We start from the raw sequence: 25,931 nt of genomic DNA, 5'->3' as shown, positions 1-25,931 counted from the left end.
AACAAGCAAGGATCTGCAAGCAATGAGGTTGTGCTAAGAAAGGGCCTTCCTTCCCAATAAAAGACTATCAAGTCTTACTACTCAACAACTTTTCAAGCCACTGAGTAAATCAGTTGGGAAAAAGCCGCTGCAAGGGGTGTGTTAAGCCATCAATTGCCTATTTCGAAAAAGAAGAGGAAGGTAATTTGCAAGTGTCAGGTGCTTTAAAGTCTCACAGATGTCACTGAACCCACCGTGTCACTCCCAAGCCAGCACGGCACATTGTCCTCACAGATGTGACACAAATGGCACAGGCACCGTGAATCCTTGAGCTATTCATCAGCCAAGTGCCCAGGCTAAGCTGGAAGCCAGACAGCGTGCTGTACCTGTATTTTTTCTTTCTTTGTCCTACTCTGGGACCCTTCTAGTTGGAAAGAACAAGCAGGTGGCTTTGAGAAACCTTGCTTTCCTGACCAAAGGGGAGGGATGCCAGAGCTGGCCTGGCAAAAGTCACGATCAGCAAACAAAAAGCAAGCCATAGGCTTGTTACAACAGTGAGATGAGGGAGATGTGAGTTTCAGAGTGGTGTTGACGAATGGCACCAAGATGGGCAGCGGCTCACAGGCTGGTCCAGCTGTGGGCACACACCCTGTGGTGGGAGGGGATGCCGAATCTGCTCATGTGTGGAATGAACGGGCCGCACCCAGCAGCCGCGCAGCGCTGCCATAAACGGAGCAAGGGTAAAGCCCCTTTTCCACACAAAACTCAAAGGTGCTTCACAGTGCTGCTCGGCTCTGAGCGGGTTTGCTCAACGGGGTGCAAGGGGGAGCTCAGCTTTAAGTGATGGGCTCGGGAATACAGGTCCTGGGACTGGAGGTCACCGAACTTGGGTGGTTTCATCCTTTCTGTCACCTAGAACAAACCTTCCTCCCCCGTGCACCGAGCTACAGTGGATAATGTCACTCCTCTTTTGAGAGATAGCTTTGAAATCTGCTGATAAGAAAGGATAATATAATAGTATTAATACAGACAAATACAAAGTAGAGATTTTCAAAATGTCAGTTGCCCAAAGGTACCATTTTAGCTGAACAAGAATTTCCAAGTAATGAATGACAGTACACACAAACCCACTGAACCACGAAAGGGAATGGATTGAATTAAAGTGACTAATCTGTAAACCCACATTTTTACATCGGGGCTCCTTTGAGGGACAGTCTCCAGCTAAGCTGCCACAGAAAGGTAGGCTCAATTATATCAAATATAAATAATGATGAAAAGATAAAAACAAGTTGGTTGGTTTATTTTCATACAGTGCTTAGGCCACCACGGGCACTTCCTAAACATGAAGCTGAATTACATGCTTACCTTTCACTCTGGAAGATGGCTTCATCCCTTTTGATTGTGCAGAAGTAGTATCATGGTCAGCAGCCTCCTCTCAGACTGAGAGCCAGCCCTGGAAAGAAGGTAAGGAACTGCTGTTCCCCTTCCTACACTGTTACTTGTTACTGCTTGCTACTGCTCCAGCCCCAGCTCTGGATGCCTGGTCCAAAGGAGAGTGCAATTCAGTAGTGCTCCTCTGTTACCAGGATGCTTCCAGCCTAAAACTGACATCAGGGATCTACACTCATCCATTTTCCTCCAGGACCTCTTAACACTTTCCAATTTTATCCAACATTTCTCTCTCAACAGCTGGAGACCAACATTATTAACTCCCATCTCATATGCAAATATCTCCACTTGGTTTGATTTACAGTTAGAAATCAAGAGCCATTTAGTAACATCAACCAGAACAATCACTAAAATGGTGCTTAAGGCCATGCCTACAGAGCTCAAATGGACTTCACTACTGCAGGCATAAAAGCAGATTTTAAGTAGGAGACTGGAAATAAATAGTCAGTGTAACCGTGGTGAGATTTCTAGCATTTGCATAACTGATAAGACTATTCAAAGGTGATGCAGAACTGGTCCTTATCTGCAGCCATCTAACTGTAACCCAGCAATGATGTATGCAGGTGCCACTGGCAGTCAGGGAGAAATCACTCCTAATGGAGCACTAACAATGAAAAGACACCAAGTTAGATCCTTCCAGGATGATTTTTCTTTTCCACAGTCATTCAGCAGCAGAATCAACAAAAAAACATCTTATGTAACAGTCACTGAGTCAAAGTCACAGACATAAGACTCACAAGTAGCAGAGCCCTTTCTCTTGTTCCAGACCAGCAAAATCCAAGTCTCCTCCCAACTTCTTGATGGAGCACTGGCACAATTGACCAACGCTGATGTTCTTCCCCTTGGCAGAGCACACCCCTCCGTGTAATCCCTCATGTCCTCAGCTCACAGGCCATCCCCAGGCTTTTGTTTTATTTCTGATCCTCCTTTGAACTCTCAGAAATGGTGGCATCTCTCTACTGAACTGAATAATTGTCTTGTCTTCTGCAACACTGGCCACTTGCCCTTACGTTTAAAGTCTTATAGCTGGAGGAGCTGAGGCACAGAGCAAGAGCTCAGATGGCACGAGCGCAAGGCACATTTTTGAACAGGGTCTTGGGGCCCTCCTCACTCTTCTTGGTAAGGAGGATGCCAGGTAAGAGCCACCCACACTGTACCCTTTCTGGTAGCCAAATCTGAAATGGGCAAGCCAAGAAACTCCCCATCTAGTTTCAGTGAGGACTGCCACAGGTTAGTGTGAAGGTTATCTGGAGGTAAGTGGATGAAGGTGACTAGTTAATGCCAGCTTCTAATAAAAGATGTTCTTCACTGGCACAGATAACAGAGGACATTATGTGTCTTAAAACACCAGAGAGCAAGGATTCCTCTTTGCAGGTGGGCAAAAGAGAAAAAAAAAAAAGTCCTTTGTATAAATGCAGCCCAAATACACAACTCATCAGCATTTCATGCTCCTTTAGTTTTTGTCTTGTTTGACTGAGTTTGGGTTTTTTTGTTTTATTTTTTAAAAATCTATTTCAAGTCGTCTTGGAAAGGCTCAAGTTGCTCTGCGTTTTAGTTTCTCATTTTTGAGTAGCAGCATGCATGCAGCATGCATAGCTCACTAAGTGCACTTGCAAGCTCTTATCATCTCAGGTGATAAAAACTACTGCAGCACTAAGGCTTTTTTTTTAAATTCCAAGAAGATGTTTGTTTCCTTGCTTTTGCTTTTAATGACTACAAGCATGTAATCAAGAATCTGATCTGTTTCCACAGATATAAAACCCTCATTGAAAGCATTCTCAGTGCTGCCAGCAAGCTGTAAGACAACAAAACTTGAATGAAGACCGACGTTATCAGCCCCACGCTTCTGCTCAGAGGAGCCAGTGGCATCTGATCAGTGTTTTCTGAGAAGCTCCAAGCAGTCGAATCTAGGAAGAGACCTTTTTACCTCTTTAAATTATCTCCTCAGAAGTGCTGCAGACAGGTAGATCAGAGGCACATTAATGTGTTGCAATCATACACAAACAGAAAGAGCAGTACCAGCTAATATTAACATAAAAGCATCTTAATCAAAGTGAAAGCCCACAACACATCTCTGTACTTGTTCAGGAGTAAACTGCAATTTGAACGCAAGACCATGACTGCAGATGACTTGTCATTTGGTATCAAGGCAGGTAAGAAAGTTATTTTAAAAAAGCACATCAAGAAGAAAGAGAAGAATGCCTTTTCCTGATGCTCATGCCCTTGTTGCTCCTTCACAAGCACCAGGAATGGAAAGAAAATAAGGTCGGTTGACTGCAGGGAACAACAACGTTGCCTGCAGGCTCTGCAGAGAAACAGTGCTGTGGAGCAGGAGAGGTCTGCCCTTCCAATCAGAAATCTATGCTTTCTGGAGGAGACTCATAGCATGAGGTGTCACACAAACACCTGCACGTTGCAGAGAAGTGAAGAAGGACAGAAAAATGAAGTTTGGATTTAGGCTGTTTCCTCATCAGTTCTGCTTCACCGACCCATCCTTGCATAATGCAGGTCAGTACTCGCTTCCTTTCTTCAGAAACGACAGGGAACCCCCAAAATCCCCCATGGGGAGGCTGGCTCCCATTGGCTCCTGGCTTTTTGCCTGAATGCTTGTGCCACAACCTCCTCTCCCATAGTTAGACAGAGTTCAGAGCCTCGCCAGCTTCAGCACGTTCTGCACGCAGCAGTCACCACGTAGCTCGCCCGGTTGTTACGCTGGCAGAACGTCCTGCATTTCAAGAGTGAGGTTCATGAAAATCTGAGCACTGGAGAGAACTGATTTTTGGTGGCAGCTGCACTGGCTAGGGAGCAACACCTTTTAGCCCTGTTAAAATAATACTGTTTGCATTTATCAACTTAAAAGTACTTTAGAGTAAGCACAGATGATTTTCCAACATTCCTGAAACTGAGCATTTCATTACATCTGCCCTGAATTTTTGATAAAAATCTCCCTCTGGTGGGGGAAATGCTTTCACAAGTCCTTGTATAATCAAAACTCGTAGAAAGAGCTGATGGACTTGTCTTGTTGAACACGGTTTTTGTTAACAACTTCAACATCAGGAATCTACTGCCTTGCTCAGTCAGTAGCTTATTCTGCATCCCCAGAGGAACAGGACAGAGTTTAGAAAAAAAGCAAGAGTTAGAAATAAAAATTTCAGTAAAGTGATGAATGTTACTGTAGGAGAGTATGAGACAGAAAAAAGACCAGGTTTTGTTGTGGGTTTTGTTTTTTTAAGTCTACTGACATAAAAGGAGAATTCGTGAGAATTTGCCTCAAGTGAACTTTTGTTTCTTCTACAGTGTAAAAAAAGGTGATTCTTATCAAAGTGGGACTATATGAATAAAATGTACATATCAAACCTCGCATTAGTATTTTTTAAAGGTCAACTCTTAAGTGATAATTAATTATTTCACAATTTGTGTCAGGGATTGAAAAAGTGAAGTCAGCACTAGATATCCAAGATTCTGCAGAATTTCTCTTTGCATTTTCGGGGGGTTTTTTTGAGGGTGGGAGTGAAGTGGTATTGTGCTTTGGTTTGTAGGGGTTAATTCCAGGAATGGGTTTGTATGCATGCAGGGTAACTATTAATTATGTCATGAGTAGAAAAAAAACCCCAAACCTCACCTTTTCTGTAAGGTAATTCACAATAGAAAATTCTGTCATAATATGACAGGACTGAACCTAGTCTGGATTTTCAGGGGTGGGGCACATGCCCAGTTCATGAACTGTCACACCAGCATAAACCACGGGGTATGTACAGGCTTTCAGGTTCCTGGAAAAATGTAAAAAGAGCACTACAAACGTCAGCTACATGCACAGAAATGGCTGTAAAAAAGCTGATACTCCCTATTGATGGAGCAAATAGGTAGCTAGTGTCAATATTTTAATGACACCTCTTAACAAAATCTGCTGTGTTTTCTAGACCTGGGCCCACAAGATCCCACAGTTATATTGGTTTGGATAAAGCAAAACAAAACATGGTTACAGCAAACAAAGTTAAAAACCAACCAACCAAACAAAAAACCACCAAATAAAACCCCAGCAAACCAAAACAATAAAAAACAAATAAATCAGTGATATCCTTCACAACAAAAGCCATGTCTGCCTGGCCAGTGAATGGTACAAACTAGCTGTACCTTCTCCAGCTAACAGCAGCAGCTGAGGGCCAGGTACAGGGTGCCTTTTGACCACCAGAGCAGTGCTCCTCCTTTCTGAAAGCAAACACACACACACACTCCCACGCAGACACAGAGTGTCATGAGCATCACACTGGCCCTGGTCACATTCACGCAGGCAGTGCTTGTGCTGAGGAAAAACACCCCCACGTTTTATCACGTGCATCTGACTAGGTGGTGCCCACTGTTTGCACCGGTTTCCTTATCGCACGGAGCCGCAGGCTTCAACCGGGCAGAAGCAGCCCCAGCACATCCATCACTATCACTCGGAGGTGATGTGCCCAGAATAGATCATAGCACCCTGATGCTTTAACTTTTCCATGGAGAAACAAACCAAAAAAAAACAACCCAAAGTGCCTTTTTTAAAGGTTTTTTCAGCCTTGCCAGGGCTCCCAGTCAATTCACCTCTTGCATCTGCTACACAGAAATCAAGACTCTTCCCTCCTTTGCAAAACAAGGCATTTTGTAAATGAAAAGTACTGCAGCAAAACTAAGTATTTATTACTATAGAGACAAATATCTGTGTGTTGCTAGATTTCTTGCCTTGTCTCATGACATCAAGAGCCAAGCATGTTCTTTTATTCACAGCCCTGAAAGTTCCATCTCCTTCCACAGAAGACGAAAACCACTTCATAATGCATTATTAAACCCCCCACCCCAACCAAACCCAAATAACCAACCTTTGGTTTTGAGCAATTTCTTCCTGACGTTTCTCAGACAGTGGGTGACTGTTGTACTGAATCATGAAGGTTAGCAGACAAAACCCCCTAACCCTTATAGACTTGCTTGTCTGATTTACTTAATACTTTGGTGTTTGTAATCAGCAGGGTCTTTCACAAACTTGCATGAATGTACAAAAACAGGTAGCAGGAAAGAACTAAATGCTTCCAAAGAACAAGAACATTCTTTCCAAGTCAAACCAGCATCACACTTTCACATCAAAAGGCACATAGCCTGGCAAATAAGTAAGTCCCAAAATCAAAATACACAACGGAGCACAGACCAATGTGGTTATAAAGAGAGCTGATCCTTTTAAATAATCTCAATTGCTGTACAGCAGTTTATATTGCAGAGTTTGAGCTTTAGAGTTCAGGGGGGTCTCTTGCAAACAGTCATGGTGAGCGAGCAGCTGAATCAGCAGTCAAAGCTGAGTCTCTTTACTGAAAATACTTTAAAAACACTGAAGTTCCACTTCAACTTACTAGGAAGACAATACTTCACACCTGAAGGTTTCGGGTGATGAGGTTCAGAAAGACGTGATCAGATACACTCACCTTCAAAAGAGGACACAGGGCTCGATGGACTTATTCAAACTCAGTACAATTATTCTTATATAAAACCCCCACACTTTTATTAAACAAGAAAAAGAAAACAGAGACAACAAATACAAGCTGAGCTCTGTGTATTTTTGAAGCCCTCAGTCTCCGAGACAAAAGTGTTCTTGCGTGCCGTGCCAATGGGGCAACAGACCCTTGACAAACTCATTACACAGAGAAAAGAAACGGTGGGAATGTCTGAATGTTCTTTCACTCACCTCATGGGACAAGTACAACAACATGGTTGTATTTCTGAAGAAAGTACTTGCTCACCAAAAACTGTAGTGAAACCAAATGAGGCATCACCTAGCCTTGTGAACAACTGAAAACATGAGATGCTTATCCAGAACTGTTAGACAAAAGATGGTTTCTACCTCAAATTGCAAGGATAAAATGGAAGACAAGATGGTTTATAAGCAGTTGGGGAGCATGTACCACCAGAGCTATGGGTAGGTGGATTTTTGCTTGGATTTAGATATATTTTCCTCACCCTGCACATCCAGTCAGGGGAGCCGAGAGACTTCAACCCAGTTCACCTCCTTGCTTTCATGGAAAATTTTTCCTACTTGTAGCTTTGACAATCTGAAAACTGTAGAGCTCAGCATCATTCACCTTTGCCATTTTAGTGAAATGCAAAGTCACAACATGTAGGTGGTTGATGGTGGCTAGACAACAAAAGGGAAAGGGAAATGATTTTCTTTCCCATCCTCACTGTCAATCTGCTTCAGTTTGCAAAAAATTAAAAGGAACCAACCAAAAAACCCCCAAAACCCCACAACAAACCACCATTTACCTGGCACTTTATTATGCTTTCCTGTCTTCACAAGGCTTCTCATCCAGGTTGTGTTTGTAACACCGAATATTCTCATTTGCTTCTATCTCTATAGCACTTAAAAATCCTGTTTCAGCACTGTTCCTGTAGGTACAGTACAAAGTAGAAACAAACTCCATCTGGGTTTAGGTCAGATGTTAGGAAGAGGCTCTTTACTGAGAGGGTGGTGGGGCACTAGAACAGGCTCCCCAGGGAAGGGGTAACAGCACCAAGCTTGGCAGAGTTCAAGGAGGATCTAGACAATGTGCTCAGTCACATGCTCTGACCTGGCTGGCGCTGTGTGTGATGCCAGGGGTTGGACTCAATGTTCCTTACGGGTCCCTTCCAGCTCAGGATATTCTAAGATTCCTGCAAGTTAAGGATGTACTACTGTAATCTTACTTCTGCATCTCTAAGCAGGTTTGGGTTTTCAGAATTTAAAAAAAAGTGCCTTTGGGGTGATTTCAGCATAGTCAGCTTTAGCTTCCGCTGTAGCACCTGAATTACAGGTCTCTTCTGGCTAAAGTCTCTTTATTTCCTAGAATGAGTCATCAAGCTTAATTTTGGGGTGGGGTGTGTCCTTTTTTTTTTTTTCCAATAAAAGGCATTTGGCTAATATTAGAACACCAGCTTTCCTGGTGTCAGTTAAAATTAGAAAGGATCCACGTAAGCTCTAGGTTTTTTCCAACACCTCTGAAGCCTTCTGAGTCAAAACAAATAGACCTGAGAGGTTAGAATTGAAAAGGTAAAAAAAGAAGAAAAAAGAGCTGCTTCAGCAGATGCCAACCAGCAGCGATTTTCAGTGCTTTTAGATAAAGTCACATCTGCAGTTGCCTACCCATGGCTGGGGTCAAAAGTCTCACATCAGTTTAACTTCAGTTTTTGAAGCAGCTACTGCTCTGGATCAAAGGAGCAAAAATGCTGCATGGAATGCACTCCAGCAGAAGTAACTTTTGAAAAAAAATTTGCAGGAAACGATGCTATCTTGCTAGTTCAATACTTGGTCTCAGGTTCTTGTGAACACACCGTATTTTCATGACTATCACAAACCACAGCACGTTTAACAGGTTCACAGTGTGTTTACAGGATTCAGATCAATATCTCAGACCCTGGTCTTCTGAGATGCCGCTCTGCAAGAACAGTATTTCAACATCCAGAAATAAAATTTAACATGGATGAGGCAAGAAAGGAGTGCCAATTTTCCTCATGCACAGTTACTCTTCTCCCATACGTTCCTGCTATGAAAACAGCAGCTAACATTTTTAGTAAACAAGGAGAAAGATTACAGCCTAAAGCTTATCAGCCGGGCATAAGGAAGGCAAAGAGTAAGCTCTTACATTTCTTTTCCTTCTCCTCAACTCTTCTACCTATGCTTCAACTGTAGTGCAGGAACACATCCAGATCCTGCAGCTACCACACAGTCTTTCACCTTCTCCCAAGGCAAGCACTTTAGCAAATGCTATTTCAGAAGTCCACAACTGGGGAAGACTTCTGGTTTAAAGTTAGACTAGAGATCCATAGTGTTCACTCTCTGCACCAGCTAATTTCATAGCTATAGCATTAGGAGGATGAACAACAATTGGGAGGCATTCCCTACCCCACCCCCCCGTTGTGCTCAGATTTGTGCTCTGACTCACAAGCACAGACAACACTCAGTTAATATTACTATAATAGAGTATATTAATAATATATTAATATTAGGATAATAGAATATAAGAGAGACATCAAGTTTTAAAAGAGAAACAGTGTTACAAAGACTAAGGAACAACAGAAAAATCCTTTCAAACCACAGATTCCAGCTGCATTTTCCTGTGGGATTTGCACCAGTATTCAACTGAACCACTCAAAGGTCTTTACTGTCGGTGTTTCAAACTCAATTCCCAGTTCCATTAGGGAGGGGTCCCCCAAAAAGGAAACCAAACCCCTAAATTAAAAAGGCTAAATTAGTCATGCAGCTGTAAGCACATTACCAAAGTGCAGGACAGCAACCTTGGGAAGACGCTTGCAGAGTCAGCTATGAACAGGTGCTAGGCAGTCCCACAAACTAGACTGGGCTGCCCATTACAAGACTACAGAGTTAACAGTAGGACCCTCCTAAGACCCTGACTATGGAGTCCTATCTACATACTTGGCTCCTGAGGGATAGGTGTGTGTGTGTGTGCTGAAGTCCAGAACAGGAATTCTTAAATACATTGTTGATTCCTTGGCCACAAAGACCATATATCCTACTGAAAGGGGATTGCCAAGGGCCTGAAACCAGCACAGGTTCAGTGAAACCTCTTACAGGTAACACACACCTGCAACACTTTGCCCAAGAATAGGGACTCTGGCTCACTGCTCCAATCTTTGACAGCATAACAAGCAACAGAAAATACCTTCTGAAAAGGGATTTTAAAACATTACATGTTTTCCAACAGTTTTTCCTCCAGCCCTTTGTCTCAAGCCTCAAGATCATCTTTTCCTGCCCAGTTTTGCCTTCTCATTGAAGGAGAACCACTAAAGCAAACCTCATTCTTCTGTCACTTCCAATTCTCTCTGTTACACAATGTTCCAGCTTGGACCTCAAGCCTGGCTACAACACTTTTAAAGTCCTGGCCTGCAAGACATCTTTCTTGCAACTCAGTAATGTCTTTCCAAAAAAGCTGCTGCAGCACCTGGACCAGGTCATTCAGGACATTCTTACCCTTTCCCATCCTTTCTGAGTCTTCTTTATTGCTTTACACCTCTTAAAATTTCAGTACAGGCAGTGTATCAGGGAGGTGAGAAAGTTTCAGACCACAGATACTGATTTCACATCAGCTGTGGGCAGAGTACCTGCTAACCAGCTCACATACAGTAGCGAAGCCTTCCTTATCTGTTCACAAGTTTCCCAACAGTAAACACTAGAATAGCTTGCCTAGGGAAGTCTGGAGTCCTTATGACAGGAAACTTTGAAGAATGAGTTAAACAAATACACTGGGAACACTTCAGATACAGATGACCTTTGCATAAGATAAGAGGCACACAGGGCTAGATCATCTCTTGCAAACTTCTCTTATGAATGTAGTAACTACTAAGAGTAGTCTCATACGTAGGTTAAGAAAGATAATTTAACCATATATCACAGACTATTCACCAGGTCATGGCCACCTACTTGCTCTTTCTTCTGGGTAATCACATCTAATAAGATTTTCAATCAGGCGTAGGCGGGATTACTGTCTAACCTTACAAACCTCACCCAAGAGCTGGAAAAAAACATCTGTGCTAAGCTGAGCCCCTACAGCTATGTGTTAGGGGAAGATTACAAATGGCATTCCCCTACTAAATTGCAAAGGTCCCCACCTTCCAAATGGGACCAGTGTAAAGCATCCACTTCTTACAGTCCCAGGATCACCGCGTGCCAAAGCTAGGAATCCTAGGGTAAGCACCAGCCTTGCAGCAGCAGCACTGGTGTGGGTATAAGGATACAGTATGAAATGTGGGAAGGGCAGAAAACCCTCCCGAAACACCTACAGACACATCTTTGGGTAAAGCAGCAGCAAGTGGCAACAGGTTCTTCTTGGCAGTGCGTGCTCCGACAGCCCCTTGTCAGAAAGACCTGCCTTCTGCAATAAATACCACACCACTCGGCAACCTCCAGCAGAGTTTTCATGTAGGTACCCCAGGATTAGGAATCAGGGCTCCAACTTGCCATTCTTTTCTGTAGACAAGAGATCAGTCACTTCACTGAGAGCAGTAAATAGGCAGGTGTGTTAATGAAGCTATCTAGAGTCTTACTTGAAAAACTTTAAGCCCATTTTTTTCCCCATGTTCTTGTTAGTCTCATCTCTAACCTGATGTGTGTTTGCAATCCTTGATGCAGAGCTGTTCTGCTTGTAACATTTACAGACAGTTACAGCCAAAAGTGGAGTCTCATGGATTAGACTATGTTTTACAAGTGTAACGTTAAATGAAATTAAGTTAGAATGAGAGCCAGGAGTTCCCCTCCCCTCACAGAACTGCCTCTCAGACAAACAAAAAAACCCTCCTGGCTCCTGAAGTGCTGAACTGTTACAGGAATGTATGGAAACAGTACTGCCGTTCTGCTCACTTCAAGCCCCAAAATCCACAACTTGTACAGCACTTATTCTGTTCCATTCCTTACTTTCAAGGCCTGGCTCTGGGGTAATTAATACTTCACAATTAACTGCTTGCATGCTCTAAGGGCTGCACAGGGATGGTGCCATGAAAAAAAAGAAATGTGGGGTCAGAGGAGACTGCTTTATTCCAAGAATGAAATATGTCTGGTACTGAACACAGCCATCAGACTTTGCATTTGAGGTGAGAATTTAAGAGTAGAAGCACTATGTCTTGGGTGAACTGCACATCTGGTTTGAAAGCCCATCAAACACATAGCACAGATGTGGATAATTAAGGGAGTGGAGCTCCTTTTCACTGTTTGCTCAGGTGACAGGAATAGTCCTCATCCACTGAGAAGTTTTTGCATTGGCCATCCCAGAAAAGGGTTGCACCACCAAGGCACACACAGCCCATTACAAGTACTTTGTCGTGCTTTGCACACTTTTGCTGAGCAAAGTGTTAGTTTTCTTCACAGTAGGTGGTGTGGGGCTGCAAAAAGCCTTGACAGCACAGGGATGGTTTCGCTACCTGCCGAACAGAGCTTACACAGAGCCAAGGCTTCTTCCACTTCTTCCACCGCCCCGCCACTGAACAAGCTGGAGGTGCACAGAGCTGTGAGGGGACACATCTGGCCCCAACTGACCAAAGGGGTATTTCATACCATATGATGACATGCTCCATTTTATAACTAGGGAAGCTGTCTGGGAGGGGAGGATTGTGACTCAGGAACTACCTGAACACTGGCTTCAGATGGTGAGAAACCACTGTGCATCACCTGGTTTATATTATTGCTTACTGTTATCTTCCTTTTCTGTCCTATTAAACCATCTTTCTCTCAAACCACCATTTTTATGATTTTCTTTACAAGTTGCTGCAGTAAGCAAGCAGCTCTGTGGTTCTTCTGGCTGCACGAAGACAAACCACATTTTTATAAAATGCAGAAAGCAGAGACATTGACAAGAACAACTCCTTGTTCCATACAGACTTTACAATCTTGTTTCTCTCTTAATACTGTAACTTTTAATATTAATATTTTAATATTTTAATTTTAATATTGTAACTTTTCCTCATCCCCTTTTTCCTTCCCAAACACACAGAGGAAGGATTTAGTCTTTAAGGAACCATTTTAATAACATCAGACAAAAATCAAGACAAGAAACCACAGATTATGAAAATACTTGATTCCATTCTTAAATTTTTGTTGTTCAGATCTCACCAGGGTTTGGTTCACACCAAATCTGTAAGATCTTAAAAGAAGATTCAGTCTGCTGTAGAAAGTCAGCTTTACTGCCAGAGATGGCACATCTCTGCAAGTATCAAACCTTTACCAAGTTCATCATTTACTGGAACAAAACAGAAGGTGTGAGAATGAATGATTCAAAGACAATTAAAATTATTTATCTTGAAGCCTTCCAGTTCCAAGGTGTGCTGGCCTATAAAAAACAGGTACTGCAGGACCAATAGAGTTTAACCAAAAAAACCCAAACAAACCAAAGATACATTAAAGGAAAATTTGCTCACTTTAAGACTACATCCTGCAGGCAGGTTAATTGGAGGCTATGCTCCACCCAAACCAGCCTGAATTTTACATACATCCTTGTACTTACCAATTTACTTCAAGTCTTCAGAGACAACAGAAGGGAAGCGTTAAATTGGCTTTCCAAGAAGGGGCAGATGCAGACTACAAGTTCCCTCCATGTTACTTACATTTGAGCTCTTTCTTCCACAGTTCTCACCGCTCCCGCAAGAAACCAGTGGAAATTTTTCCAAGGTCACTTGCACAGAGGTGAAAAACAAAAAATTAGATGCACTCTATGTTGGCAATGAGGCCCCTTCAGACTATTGCTATTAACTAGATAATAAAATCAGCTAGAAGTGTCTAGTCTATTGGCATCTCTGACCAGACAAGTAAAGAGCAAGCTATCAGGACTCTGTACCATTTTGTAGGCTGCTCCAGTTTTAAAACAAGGAGAAAAAAAAAAAAAAAAAAAAAAAAAAAAGCATAAGAGGGTTCCTGCAATTAAAACAGCCTACAAGGTCTACATTTTTACTAGACTGATGTGATCTTCCAGTTGAATTCAATTTCACAGTCCAAGGCAAATTCTAAAGCTTTTATTTTTTGAAGAAAATTTCAGTATTTAACCACGTCAGATTTTAACAGGAAGGACTTTGAAAAGCTGCTGCAACTGACTGATTAGCAGAGTCTTTAAGAAAAAGAAGTGTGGCTTGAGGGAAAGGGAAGCAAAATGGGGGAAGATAAGGAAATACTCAAATTATTATAGATGGTTTAGCCATATATGTCTAAAGAAGAGTCGTGGGGCCTCATTTCCATGCTGTACAGTTGCATTGATATTTGGTTTGTCTACAAATTCTATCTCGCATGCCTGGGTGCTGCAAGGAGAATGCTCCAGCTCCAACACTGTTACGTTGTTTGGCACCGACGAAACGAGTATATTCCTTGGGACAAAAAGGGTCAACTGGGGACCACGGGCTGGCCAGTAGCGACCAAGGTTAAAGCCATTGATCCAAATTTGCCCCTGTTAAGAGAGAAAAGAAAAGAAAAAAAACACAACAGCATTTTAATAATTTGACAGACATCAAATGATGAAATAGCTTTAAGCATAATGCTCTTCATACAGTAACTGAATTTCCTCCATCTTTCAGTTTGAGAAAACGTGAACATAGATCTGTTGAAGAAAACGCTAGTGACAGTCAAAAGAATCTGAATTCTTTGATGTGTTAAAGCCATCATTAGTGTTTAAAAAGGCAGTGGTCAAACACCGCAAGAATTCTAAATATGACAATACTTAGGAAAACAGATTTGTGGGTTGGCTCCTGACACCAAATTTTGCACCAAGCTTCAGACCAAAGCAATCCTGAACATTGTATTTGCTTGAAACTGATTGTTGAAAGAAGAAAAAGCTCACAATAGAATAAAAAAAAAAATCCTAATTCTGTTGTGGCTGCCTATTTAAATGTAAGGGTACATTATCCTGGTGGTGCTTTCTTGTTGCACAATTTCATGAGAATGAAACCCTTTTAAGATTCCTTTCCAAAAGCCAGATGCCTAATTCTAATTCAAAGAACTGTTCTAATATTATCAGAGAATCATAGAATGGTCTGGGTTGGAAGGGACCCCAAGAATCATAGAGTTCCAGCTCCCCTGCCACAGGCAGGGCCACCAACCTCCAGCCTGGATCTACACAATGTTGCCCAGGGCCCCATCCAACCTGGCCTTGAACACCCCCAGAGATGGGGCATCCACCACCTCTCTGGGCAGCCCGTTCCAGCATCTCACCATGCTCTCTGTAAAGAGCTTCTGCCTAATCTAATCTAACCCTTCCCTCCTTTAGTTTTAATCCATTCCCCCTTGTCTTGCCATTATCTACCCTTTTAAAAAAATTTTTCCCCTCCTGTTTCTATGTTCCCTTCAGGTACTGGAAGGCTGCAATGAGGTCCACCCCGCAGCCTTCTCTTCTCCAGGTTGAACAAGCCCAGCTCCCCCAGCCTCTCTTTGCAGGGGAGGTGCTCCAGCCCTCTGGTCATCTTTGTGGCCTACTGAGTTGAGTTGAATCCTGGTTCATTAAACACATGTCTTTTCACCAGGTCAGAAAACAGTTCAGTAGATAAGGGGCAGAAACACAACTGTATCTGTGTTTTCTTTCCCAGTTTGGCCACCGGTAATCAGAATTTAGAGGAAAACCAAACTAACTTGTGGCACTGATGTATATAGATAAAAATAATAAAGTAGCCTGAATCAGGGGAAAGTAAAGACTTCTACCACACTCTTGGCGATTTCTAAAAGTTTCTGGGCAAGCTGAAATCAGTATAATACTTTTAAGGGATTTACAGAAGCAGAACTGTATTTTTTTTTTGTCATTCAAGCTGCTTTGGAGGTGTTTTTCTTCTTTTCAAGTACTTACAAAACAATTTTTATGAAACTGGAAAGAAACATTTTATAAGGAGTCAGTATATTCACAGAGGTCGGTGAGTCATTTAAGCTCTGTATTCACTTCCATGCTAGAAGATCCTATTTTGCATAGTTAGTCAAGTTAGTAAATTTTGATCTCAAAAATTAATTTAATTTTCTCTTAAATCAAGTTTGTCTTGCTTTTAAACTTGTTTTTTCTGTATTAATAGGCAAGAGAAGAGCTATTTATTCAGGCTCACTACTCTGCTTCTGTAGCAGTTTTAGAAGCAAGCAGTTTAGAATAAAACATGCAAGCTCCCCACGTACAAGATGAATTCATGACTCTGCCCTCCAGACCCAAGTCTACCCACTACAGAGAGTGACTGTAACCCTGGAGGAAGTAGGAGTCAACTGTGTTAGAGGTCTAACAAGAAGGTATAACACAGACAGGTCTCTGTTTCTGAACTTAATCAGTCCTTGGTTGTAACACATTTTTTCCAGTAAAGCTATGAATTTAATTTCTCAATTCCAAACTGTCCTTAATAACACTGGAGCTTCTACAGACTATACAACTCCAGAATTTGTATACCTCAAAGCAGAAAATCATGACATTACACGTGCTACCAAGAAATATGACCTAGACAAAATAAAGGAGAAGAAATCTCTACCTTCAGTAGCAAGATTTCCTTTACCAGGGTCAGCAACTACAACCCATGATTCCACAGAAATCAAGAACAGTCCTGACTCTAAATTCTCTTTTCTGTTGAAGGAAAGAATAGTCCAATAAACCTAACCATATATGTACACTTACGGGCATCAAGCTTCCTCAAGTGAGGGCAGAGTAAATTTTACTGATAGCAAAGGGTTTAAAAAATACTGAAGGCAAGCAAATGACAGCAGAGGTGATGACTGTTAATGTTGTAGCCTTCTTTCAGGCTGTTGAGCATGCCATATTCCTTGTCTTAATACGCAAGGCAGGATCATCAGTAGAACTGTGCTTTCTCAGTGCCTCCATGGCTTTCCAGCTACCCAAACAGGTGGGATTTATCCCTTGCCAGAAGAGTTCCTCTCCACAACTTGGCATCAGCAAGTCATATAGTGCCACTCAAGGAATTAAGGCCCAGAACCAGTGGGACCTCAGTGGAATTTATACCCTTACAGCCCCCTGCCTTACAGGCATTTGCTCACTGTTAGTGTTATCTGGACGTCTCAGTTTCCACACCCCATATCACCTCAATCTTATTACTTCTGGATATCTTATTTAAAACTTTGGTCCAATCTCTATCTTTTGGGTTTGCATGGCAGGGTTTTGGTAGCAGAGGGTCTACAGAGGTGGCTTTTGCAAGAAGCTGCTAGAAGCTTCCCCCATGTCCAACAGAGCAAATACCAACTGGCTCCAAGACAGACCCACTGCTGGCCAAGGCCAAGCCCATCAGCAACAGTGGTAGCACATCTGTGATAACACATTTTAGAAGGAAAATGTAGCTTTTGCAGTCATAGAGAGGAGTGAGGAGGTGTGAAAGGAACAACTGCAGACACCAAAGTCAGTGAAGAAGGGGAGGAAGTGCTGCAGGTCCTGAAGCAGAGATTCTCCAGCAGTCCGTGGAGAAGACCATGGTGAAGCAGGCTGTCCTGCTTGCAGACCATGAAGATGACAGGGAGTAGAGATTCCAGCTGGAGCCTGTGGAGAACCCCACACTGGATGCACCCAAAGGAAGCTGGGACTCCATGGGAAGCCCAGGCTGGAACAGGCTTCCCTTCAGGACCTGTGGCCCTGTGGGGGACCCATGCCGGTGCAGTCTGTTCCTGAAGGTCTGCACCCCATGGGAGGGACCCATGCTGGAGCAGTTCATGAAGAACTGCAGCCTGTGGGAAGGACTCACTTTGGAGAAGCTTGTGGAGGACTGTCTCACATGGGAAGGACCTCATACTGAAACAGGGGAGGAGAGAGAGGAGTGTGAGGATTCCTCCCCTGAGAGGGAAGAAAGGACAGAGACAATATGTGATGAACTGACCACAGCCTTCATTCCCTATCCCCCTGCACCACTGGGGGAGAGTAGGTAGAGAAATTGTAAGTAATTTAAGCCTGGGAAGAAGGGAGGGGTGGGGGTAGGTGTTTTAAGATTTGATTTTATTTCTCAGTGCTCTACACTGTTTTCCTTGGGTAATAAATTAGATTAATTTTTTCTAAGTTCAATCTGTTCTGCCCATGACAGTAATCTTCCTGTCCTTATCTCAACCCCAGAGTCTTTCATTGTATGTTCTCTCCCCTGCCCAGTTGAGATGGGGGAGTGGAAGAGCAGCTTTGGTGGGCACCTGGCCTCCAGCCAGGGTGAACCCACCACATCATATAAAGCCTGAAAGATCAATTCAATAGCCCTACTAACAGTTTGTCTGAGGTCACAACATACTTCTTACTGCAGAAGTCTGAGATCGCTGACCTGGTGCAAAGAGCTACTTCTGGATTTTATTCAGTGAATTGTGTAAGATATGAACATATAAGGAACAGCAACTAAGCCAGACTTCCTCATCCAAGCTCACTGCCAGCAACACTAAGCGGCTGCAACGAATCAGTTTTCTGCATATTGGGAAGTGCTTAAACCACTACAAAGCTGTAGGCAGATCACCAGCAACTCCTTCCCCTGCTCTATTTTAATAGCAAGAAATGAACTGTTTCAGAAAGCAATACTTTTTCTACCTAACACGATCACAGGCATTTCCCCTGAAGCGTGGAATTAAATGTTTAGGTCTCCAAGAGGAGTGGCATTTCAGTGCACACATTCTGCCCTCTTTACCTCCCACCAGCTAGTCTGGGCTGGTCTTTACCCATCCTGCACACCGACTCTTTCAAACACAGCACTGTGAAACCACACTCTAGCTTGCTTCAGCTTGATGAGAAGTTCCCATCAGCAGGTACCTGCCCATAAGCTTCTCCCAGCAGTGCTCTCTGATCTGTTCAGTCCAGTTACAGGTAACCTCCAGAAGAGGAGCAGTAACATATTCCATGCACTGGATCCATATCCATAGGCACAGCACCCGCAGTTGTGCCCAGTACTCTCTATGCTTTGTAACACAATCCATAGTTCCTCACACAACACTGCAAACATGATCTTACTTTTAATCAGATCAATGTAACCTGAAAAGTGTCCTGTAGCATCTCACTTCCTCTAGAATAAGAAACTGTTTTATCTTAAGGCATGCACTCCTAAAAAGCCATTTCTGCACCACATTTCAAGACCACCCTCCCCCTGCAAAACAACACAACTAAATGCAACATTTCCAAAGAGCTTGACAGTTCATCTTTCTCACTGTTGAAAAACTAGGGTGGGCTGCTTTATTTGGCAATGCTTCACCTTCTAGGACAATACTATATATCTTTTGATTACATTTCCCTCCTCTTAATGGTTAATTTCCAGATTTACTTAAAGCAACGAGTCAATTTTCTAGTTGTTTAAATATATGTGCAACACTCCACCACTACAACCAGCTTCTGCCCATCCAAGAGAGATGGACTGTCATAGTTTCTGTAGCTTTCTGAGCAGACTTTAAATTTTTACAGCAAAATGTTTTACCTTTGTCCAGCCAGGGAACTTGACATATGTGTCTTGAGGCAAGTCTGGAATCCCTCCAGGAATTGAAAGTGTACCGGTGTAAAAAGTAGGTGCTTCATAACTCAGTGGATTGCCAACAGATCTCTTTGGTAGGTCAAGGTAGCCATTAATGCCATGCTTCACTGCTCCATCTATGTCTAGAGGATAGATTTCCCATTCAACAAGTGTATCTTGATCAAGAGTTAAATTTGAAACTAGACCCTGGGAGGTGGAAAAAGATAACATAACATAACATAATTAGCTTCATGTTATTGAAGTTATTTGGCTGCAACTATAAATACGTCAGGAGTAAAAATTGAATCAAAGTATTTGCAGCAGCTACCAATCTGTGTATGAAAAAACCATCTCATCTTCACAAAGTTATAAGCTCTGCTTAAGAATAAAGTGTTTCATTTATTCCCTGTGAAAGATCTGTTCCTCTTCAAAGTTTCTGAGCTTTCACCAAGGGCTACACCAAACTCACCAAGAGGCTTAATAAAAAGCATAAAAAACATTAAATATCCTAAGCTTGAGATACCATCAAGAGACTGGGTAACACTGAGTCACTAACCCAAGACATTAACCCGGACAATAGCGGAGAAACCAGTACTTACTTCCTACTATCTTCTACAGCTAAACATAGAGAATCACAAAATCAAGGCACATGCTTTGTCACCCTATTCAGTGAAATACCTTAAGTTCACACTGAGCTTGAAGCTCAGAGTTCTGTTTCACTTCCATGGAACTGTGCGTGCAGCACAGCAGGGTGCTTGCACAAGGACTGCAGAAGCAATGTAAGGTCATTTAAGAGGAGTGAAAGGCACATTAAGTTATCCCTGCACATGTCCTAACTGCATTATAATATTAATTTCTAAAATTGTGCTTCAGTGCAATGCAAGGGGTTGATTTTAAACCAGTGCTGCTACATCCACATAATTGTTTGAACAGACCCTGCACAGAAGCTGTTTTGTGGTGCAAATGAAGTTCTGCTGCAGATACCACATATGAAAGAGGAACGACGTAACCCACATTTTCTGACCTTGAAGGGCTGACACTGTCATGTGCCTGCTCTGCTGTCTAACAAGCATCATATTGACACCACAGGTCTCACCATCAGTGTTAGCACTAAGTGGCTTTCTTGTCCTTTACCTAGATGCCCACTTGACAAAACAGGAACTTGTTTTTCTGATGCTACAAAATATCTGTACAGAGCTAAGTAGCAAAACTTTTCTCTACATCCTAGATTTTGCCTAGCAATCCATTCAAGTAATGCAACAGAACTTCAGCCCAAACTTTGTAACCTGCTCCCCTAAGCTCATCTTTAGGCACTATGAACAGTGTGATTTTTTTAAAAAAGAGATCAAGTGCCTGCTAGCCTTCTTACTTCACTCTGCTTAAAATAGGTAGTCAACAGTCCAGATATAAATTTTCCAAGTAAAACAAAAATATAGGTGGTAGTGAGCCTGTGAAAAAAAAAATGTAGGGAGAACCGCCCCAGAATCGACACTCTTGCGTTCTATGAGGCCTTCCACAAGAAGGCTGATCTGGTTTTTGGCTGGGATAAAGTTAATTTTCACAAGAAGCTGGGAGGGGACACCAAGATAGCTGACTCAAACTAGCCAAGGGGATATTCAGTACCACATGCATTGTACACAAAAGGGGTTGGATGGGTAGGAGGGGTTGCTGCTCAGTGGTTGGATGGTCAAACTGCATTGTATATCACCCACGTTGTATATTCTAAGTACTGTTATTTTCCTCTTCTTTTCTGCCTCAGCAAACTCACTGTGGGTCCACCAGTTTTACCTTTCTCCTCACCTTACATGCATCTCACTATTGCTAACGATTGCTTAAGGCTCTGCAGTCACGTTATTCCTTTATAAGGCAGTTGTTAACATTCTTGCAGTATCTTATCTGGTTCTCACAGGCATCTGCTCTCCTGTTACTACATACTGATCATGCTTTAACATGTCTTCACTCAACCGCTGGGCCTGATTTTATGGGGGTCCAGCCATGCAGCGATAAATCTGGCTGGGCCACAAACCCACTCCTCTCAAGATATATTGTCACAAAAAACCCTTTTAAGATTCCTTCCCAAAAGCTAGATGCTTAGTTCCATTTCAAGCTCATTTAAAAAAAAAAAAAAAAGTTGTAAGAACAGCCAAAGAAAATGCAGAAAAACTACCCAATTTACTTAAATGTGCAAGGCTTCATAAGGTAGGAACTTCTTCCCGTAAAGTTGTTTTTGAAAACACAAAATATCTAAAACCCAACATAGAATTATTCCCAATTTTCAGAATCAACAGAAAAAACAGTGTGAGGGAGGGATTCTACGGGAAGAAAACACACATTTGCCTCTTCTACATGGAAGGATCCTGCTTTTAGAGGATTAGTCTCTCAGTGAACATGCCGACTGAACTTGCTTTCACTCTTAAATCCTTAAAAGGTGCAAGTGTGAATTTCATATCAACCACAACCAACACTGAGCGCACCTCCCTAATTAAATCTCTAACCATCTATTCTGTTGTCTTAATTTAGTACTATGCACAGAGGTTCCTTACCCTCTAGTAAATAAAGGCAGCATTTCTGTTGCCTCTACATGAAGGAAAAACACTGCCTTCTCTTGCCACTCAGATAAAGACAAATGGCATTCAAAAGACAGTATAAACAGAGTTTATACTCTGTTATATGCCTGCAGCCCACTGAATCTATGAAGAAAACTTCAGTTGCTGATGCTTTTAATTCAAATGCTTTCATACATCCCAAAAATTCCCACACATATTTACTTTTGCTCTGATTAACATTTAAGCAACTGTATACCTTCCAAAATGTGACAGGTGAAGCTACTTTGAGATATGGTACAAACCTGTAGGCTATCACCTTTGCAAATGCTGAGAGTTATATACTGCTTTACCTTGACTACAGTCTTATCATAATTGGAAATACACCTAAAAATCCTCATCACAACAGACATAAGAGAACTGGTAAATTAGTCTCCTTAAATCAGGCCTCAGCTTCAATCCTTTTGTCTGCTTCATCAAAACCAATATATCCTTCTTTAACAATGCAAACAGGCCCACATGGCAACATGAGTGTGAGAACAGGAGATTCTGCCTACAGGAGATCTTGCAAGTCTCTTCCCAGTCCATGTTTTATTATTGAACTGGATTCTGTAACAAGCCCAAACTCAACCAGAGCTTCTGGCCTCAGCCACTTGGCTACTCAAAACACACACACATTTGGGTTTACTTTTTCCCCTACTTACAACCTTAAAAATCCTGTTTCCTCACAGCATGTGGGCCTTTGCTTGATAACTAAACAACATTGTCCAGACACGTCTCTCCCCTGTAACACCTATCCTTCTCCAGCTCTTGCATCCAAACTAGCAGAGAAACACTTTGGATATCTTTTTATTCTGCTCCATGGTCCCTGTCACAGACAGAATTTAGACTGAGAGGAAACAGAAACTTTTCATTTAGCTGCCATCACCTGCACACCAAAAGGCACCACAAACACCAGACAGCTATTGACCTGAACCGTCATTTAACACTTGACAAGCCTTCTGAACACCACCAAATCAATTTAGACCAAATCAAATCTAGGGAATGTTTAAAAGATTCTTGCAGATAGGGGGCTGAAAATCATTTTAATTGTAAAGCTCTGTCATTACTTCATCATTACTTGTAACCTAGTAATATATAGATAGTAAACTATTTAAAGAAAAGGCATGCTGTGGCATGACACATGACAAAACACACAACATTGTTCTCTCCAGAGTACATCACACAGCACTTGGGATCTCCATTTTGCCACTTCCCTTCCTAGTGTTATGTTAGTGGCATTGCCACTAACCTACTTTTTAGTAACAGGGGCAAAGGGGCTCCAGGGGTGGTTTGTATGAGAAGACATCAGAAGCTGCCCCCATGTTGGGCAGAACTAGTTCCAGGCAGTTCCGAGACGGACCCACTACTGGCCAAAGTTGAGTCTAACAGTGAGTCTGGTAGCACCTCTGTGATGATGTATTCAAAAAGCGTAAAAAAAACACTGTGTAGCAGCTGTGGGAGAGGAGTGAGCAAAGTAGGAGGGAAACAGCCCTGCATACACTAAGATCAGTGCAGAAGGAAGGTGAGGAGGTGCTGTAGCCACCAGAGCAGGGAGTCCCCTGCAGCCCATGGTAAAGACCACACTGACGCTGGAGCAGGTTTTGTGGCAAGAGGGGTGACCTTTTGGTGGGACCCACAGTGGAACAGTCTGTTCCTGAAGGACTGCACCCCATGGAATGAAATCATACTGCACCAGTTCCCTAAGAACTGCAGCCCGTGGGACAGACCCATATTGGAGAAGTTCATGAAGGACTGTATCCTATGGGTGGGAGCAGGGGAAGGCCATGAGGAGGAAGGAGTGCCTGAGACAAAGTGTACTATTAGTACTGTTGGTGATTTCCTTATACCACACCCCCCTTTTTTTTTTTGGAAGCACTGTGCTCTACGTGCTCATGTACATTAATAATTTGCCCTATTTACATTACAGTTAATGCCCTGGCATAATACACGCATGCACAAATTCATCATATGCATAAGCTCAAGCAACACTAACAATACACATCATCTGACTGCATTCTGCATCCCCCTGCACCTCTCAGGGGAAGAAGGCAGAAGAATCAGGAGTGAAGTTGGGCCTGAAAAGAAGGGAGGGGTGGGGGGAAAGGTGTTTTTAAGATTTGTTATTTTATTATCCTAGTCTGATTGGCAATAAATGAATTTCCCCAAATTAAGTCTATTTTGCCTGTGACAGTAATTGCTGAATGCTCTCCCTCTCTCTCTGGAGTCATAAACTTTTTGTCCTATTTTCTCCCCATCCTGTTAATGGAGGGGGAGTGATAGAGCAGCTTTGTGAGCACCTAGTAGTCAACCAAGGTCAACCCTAAACCCACTGCAGCCACTCATGAGGGGAGGTGACAGTGCCAAAGTGCAGCCTGGACCCTGAAGCATTCAGAAGCTTTCTGGTAGTTACTGATAACATGTCATCAGTCTGAATCTGAACTGCCAATTTTGCACGGTGCTGATGAGAAAGCTCTTCCTATCCTAACCACCCTGAAAGTGCTGCAAGGGTATCGCCACAATGAAGTGTGACAGGGAAAGAGATAAAAAGAGTACGAGTGTGTGTGTGCACACACACACATATAACCCCAGGATTCACAAGCCCTGAAGTACAACTAACGTCTGAGACCAATTTTTCAAACCATTTTTGGAGTTCAGATAAAGAGCTTTGCATATTCTAAAACATTTAACTGCAGGCTCAAGTCAACTTGAAAATCTTGTGGGTGACAGACCCTTGGGTTGATAACAGAGTTAACAAACAAAAACATTTAAAGGATGTCTGTGTGTCTGATTTTGGTGACTGGAAAAACTCAAACGAAAACTAGAGAATAGTTGTATTTTGATGTAAATTTACAGCTGTGTAATCCTGATACTTTTGCTTTTTCAAAATCACTACTTGTTTAACCCATGGAAAAGAAGAGAAGCCACCACAGTCTAGTAACTAAATTGATTTTACTTACCTTGAAGTCATTATTGTATCTACCAAAGTTGACTCGGCCCATATTCTCTACCACAATGTCCAGATTTGCTCCAGCCTTCCCAGTTATATTTATCGTAAGTGATTTGTCCCTTTCAAGGATACCTTGAGGAACCTATACAAATTACACCAAGAAAAAGAAAAAAAAACATTGAAAGCCAACAAAACCCTGTTATTTGCCTCATTAACTTGCATGAAGAAAAGAATGGAGGCAAAGGAAACAAAAATGTAAAAAAGAATAAGTATTTTCCTTTCCCCTTCTTGCATGCAGTTGTACACACACAGACACAAAAAGCTGCAATACCAATATTCACATTTCAGTATGTCAGCTGGACATGCTAGTAGGCAGCATTTGTCCAACTGACACATCTCTTTCCTTAGCTGAATTCAACCCAACCAGTTCTCAAGTTTTGCCAAAAACTTTTCGGTCACCAGGCTCTCTCAGTGATTAAAAGGGGCCTCATCTTTCAGTTAAGCTCACATCACTATTTAGTTTTATTTATTCTCATTCCCACAACAGAAGGAAAGAAGAGCTTGACTCAGAAACAAAGGTGATTGGAATCAGCAAATTAAAAAATAATTTAAAATAGGCTAGCAAAGTCTAACACTTGATGTTAATTGTCATTAAGCAGGAACAAAATGCTGCTCGAGGGAGGAAAGGTAAAGTTCACATTCTGTATAATAAATTATTTTTTTAAAAAAACTTGTGGTCTGAAGCCTGTTTCAGGCTGAGGCTTTCATTACCCCCTCTAAAGGAAAAATAAAAATCAAAAAAACCAAAACTAATCCATGGGAACACTGTAGAAGTCACCAAGCATATATATATTGTTAATGTATTTCATGAACCTGCAAATAAATCCTCCTAGGCTTTTTATTTTTCACCAAAGTCATGAATCTGTATCAATATTCAAATATCTCAGAACTGGAAACAATTACATTTTCCTTAGAAACATCAGAACAGTTGTATTTTCTGAAAGAAAAGTATGAATCAACATTTAGTATGAATCAACTGCATACTTCCTTGCTTCATC

The 25,931-nt window shown here is 42.1% G+C and overlaps 1 protein-coding gene across 1 annotated transcript in view; it reads right to left on the bottom strand.

Moving 5' to 3' along the window:
• Window positions 1–13,929: 13,929 nt before the first annotated feature.
• The window catches only part of GLB1 (galactosidase beta 1), a gene marked incomplete at its 5' end in the record, with an annotated part of 48,713 nt that continues 36,711 nt past the window's right edge, over window positions 13,930–25,931 (bottom strand). The window contains 3 exons of the mRNA XM_084260648.1: window positions 13,930–14,363; window positions 19,309–19,548; window positions 24,884–25,015. Coding sequence (XP_084116774.1) covers window positions 14,103–14,363; window positions 19,309–19,548; window positions 24,884–25,015 — 633 coding nt within the window. The 3' untranslated portion in view covers window positions 13,930–14,102. The remainder of the gene's footprint in view (window positions 14,364–19,308; window positions 19,549–24,883; window positions 25,016–25,931) is intronic.

The sequence above is a fragment of the Gallinula chloropus genome (genome assembly GCF_964237585.1).
Source record: "Gallinula chloropus genome assembly, chromosome: 2".
In the NCBI taxonomy this organism is placed as follows: Eukaryota; Metazoa; Chordata; class Aves; order Gruiformes; family Rallidae; genus Gallinula; species Gallinula chloropus.
Note: the sequence above shows the minus strand (reverse complement) of the source record. Positions and strands in the feature narration are given on the sequence as shown.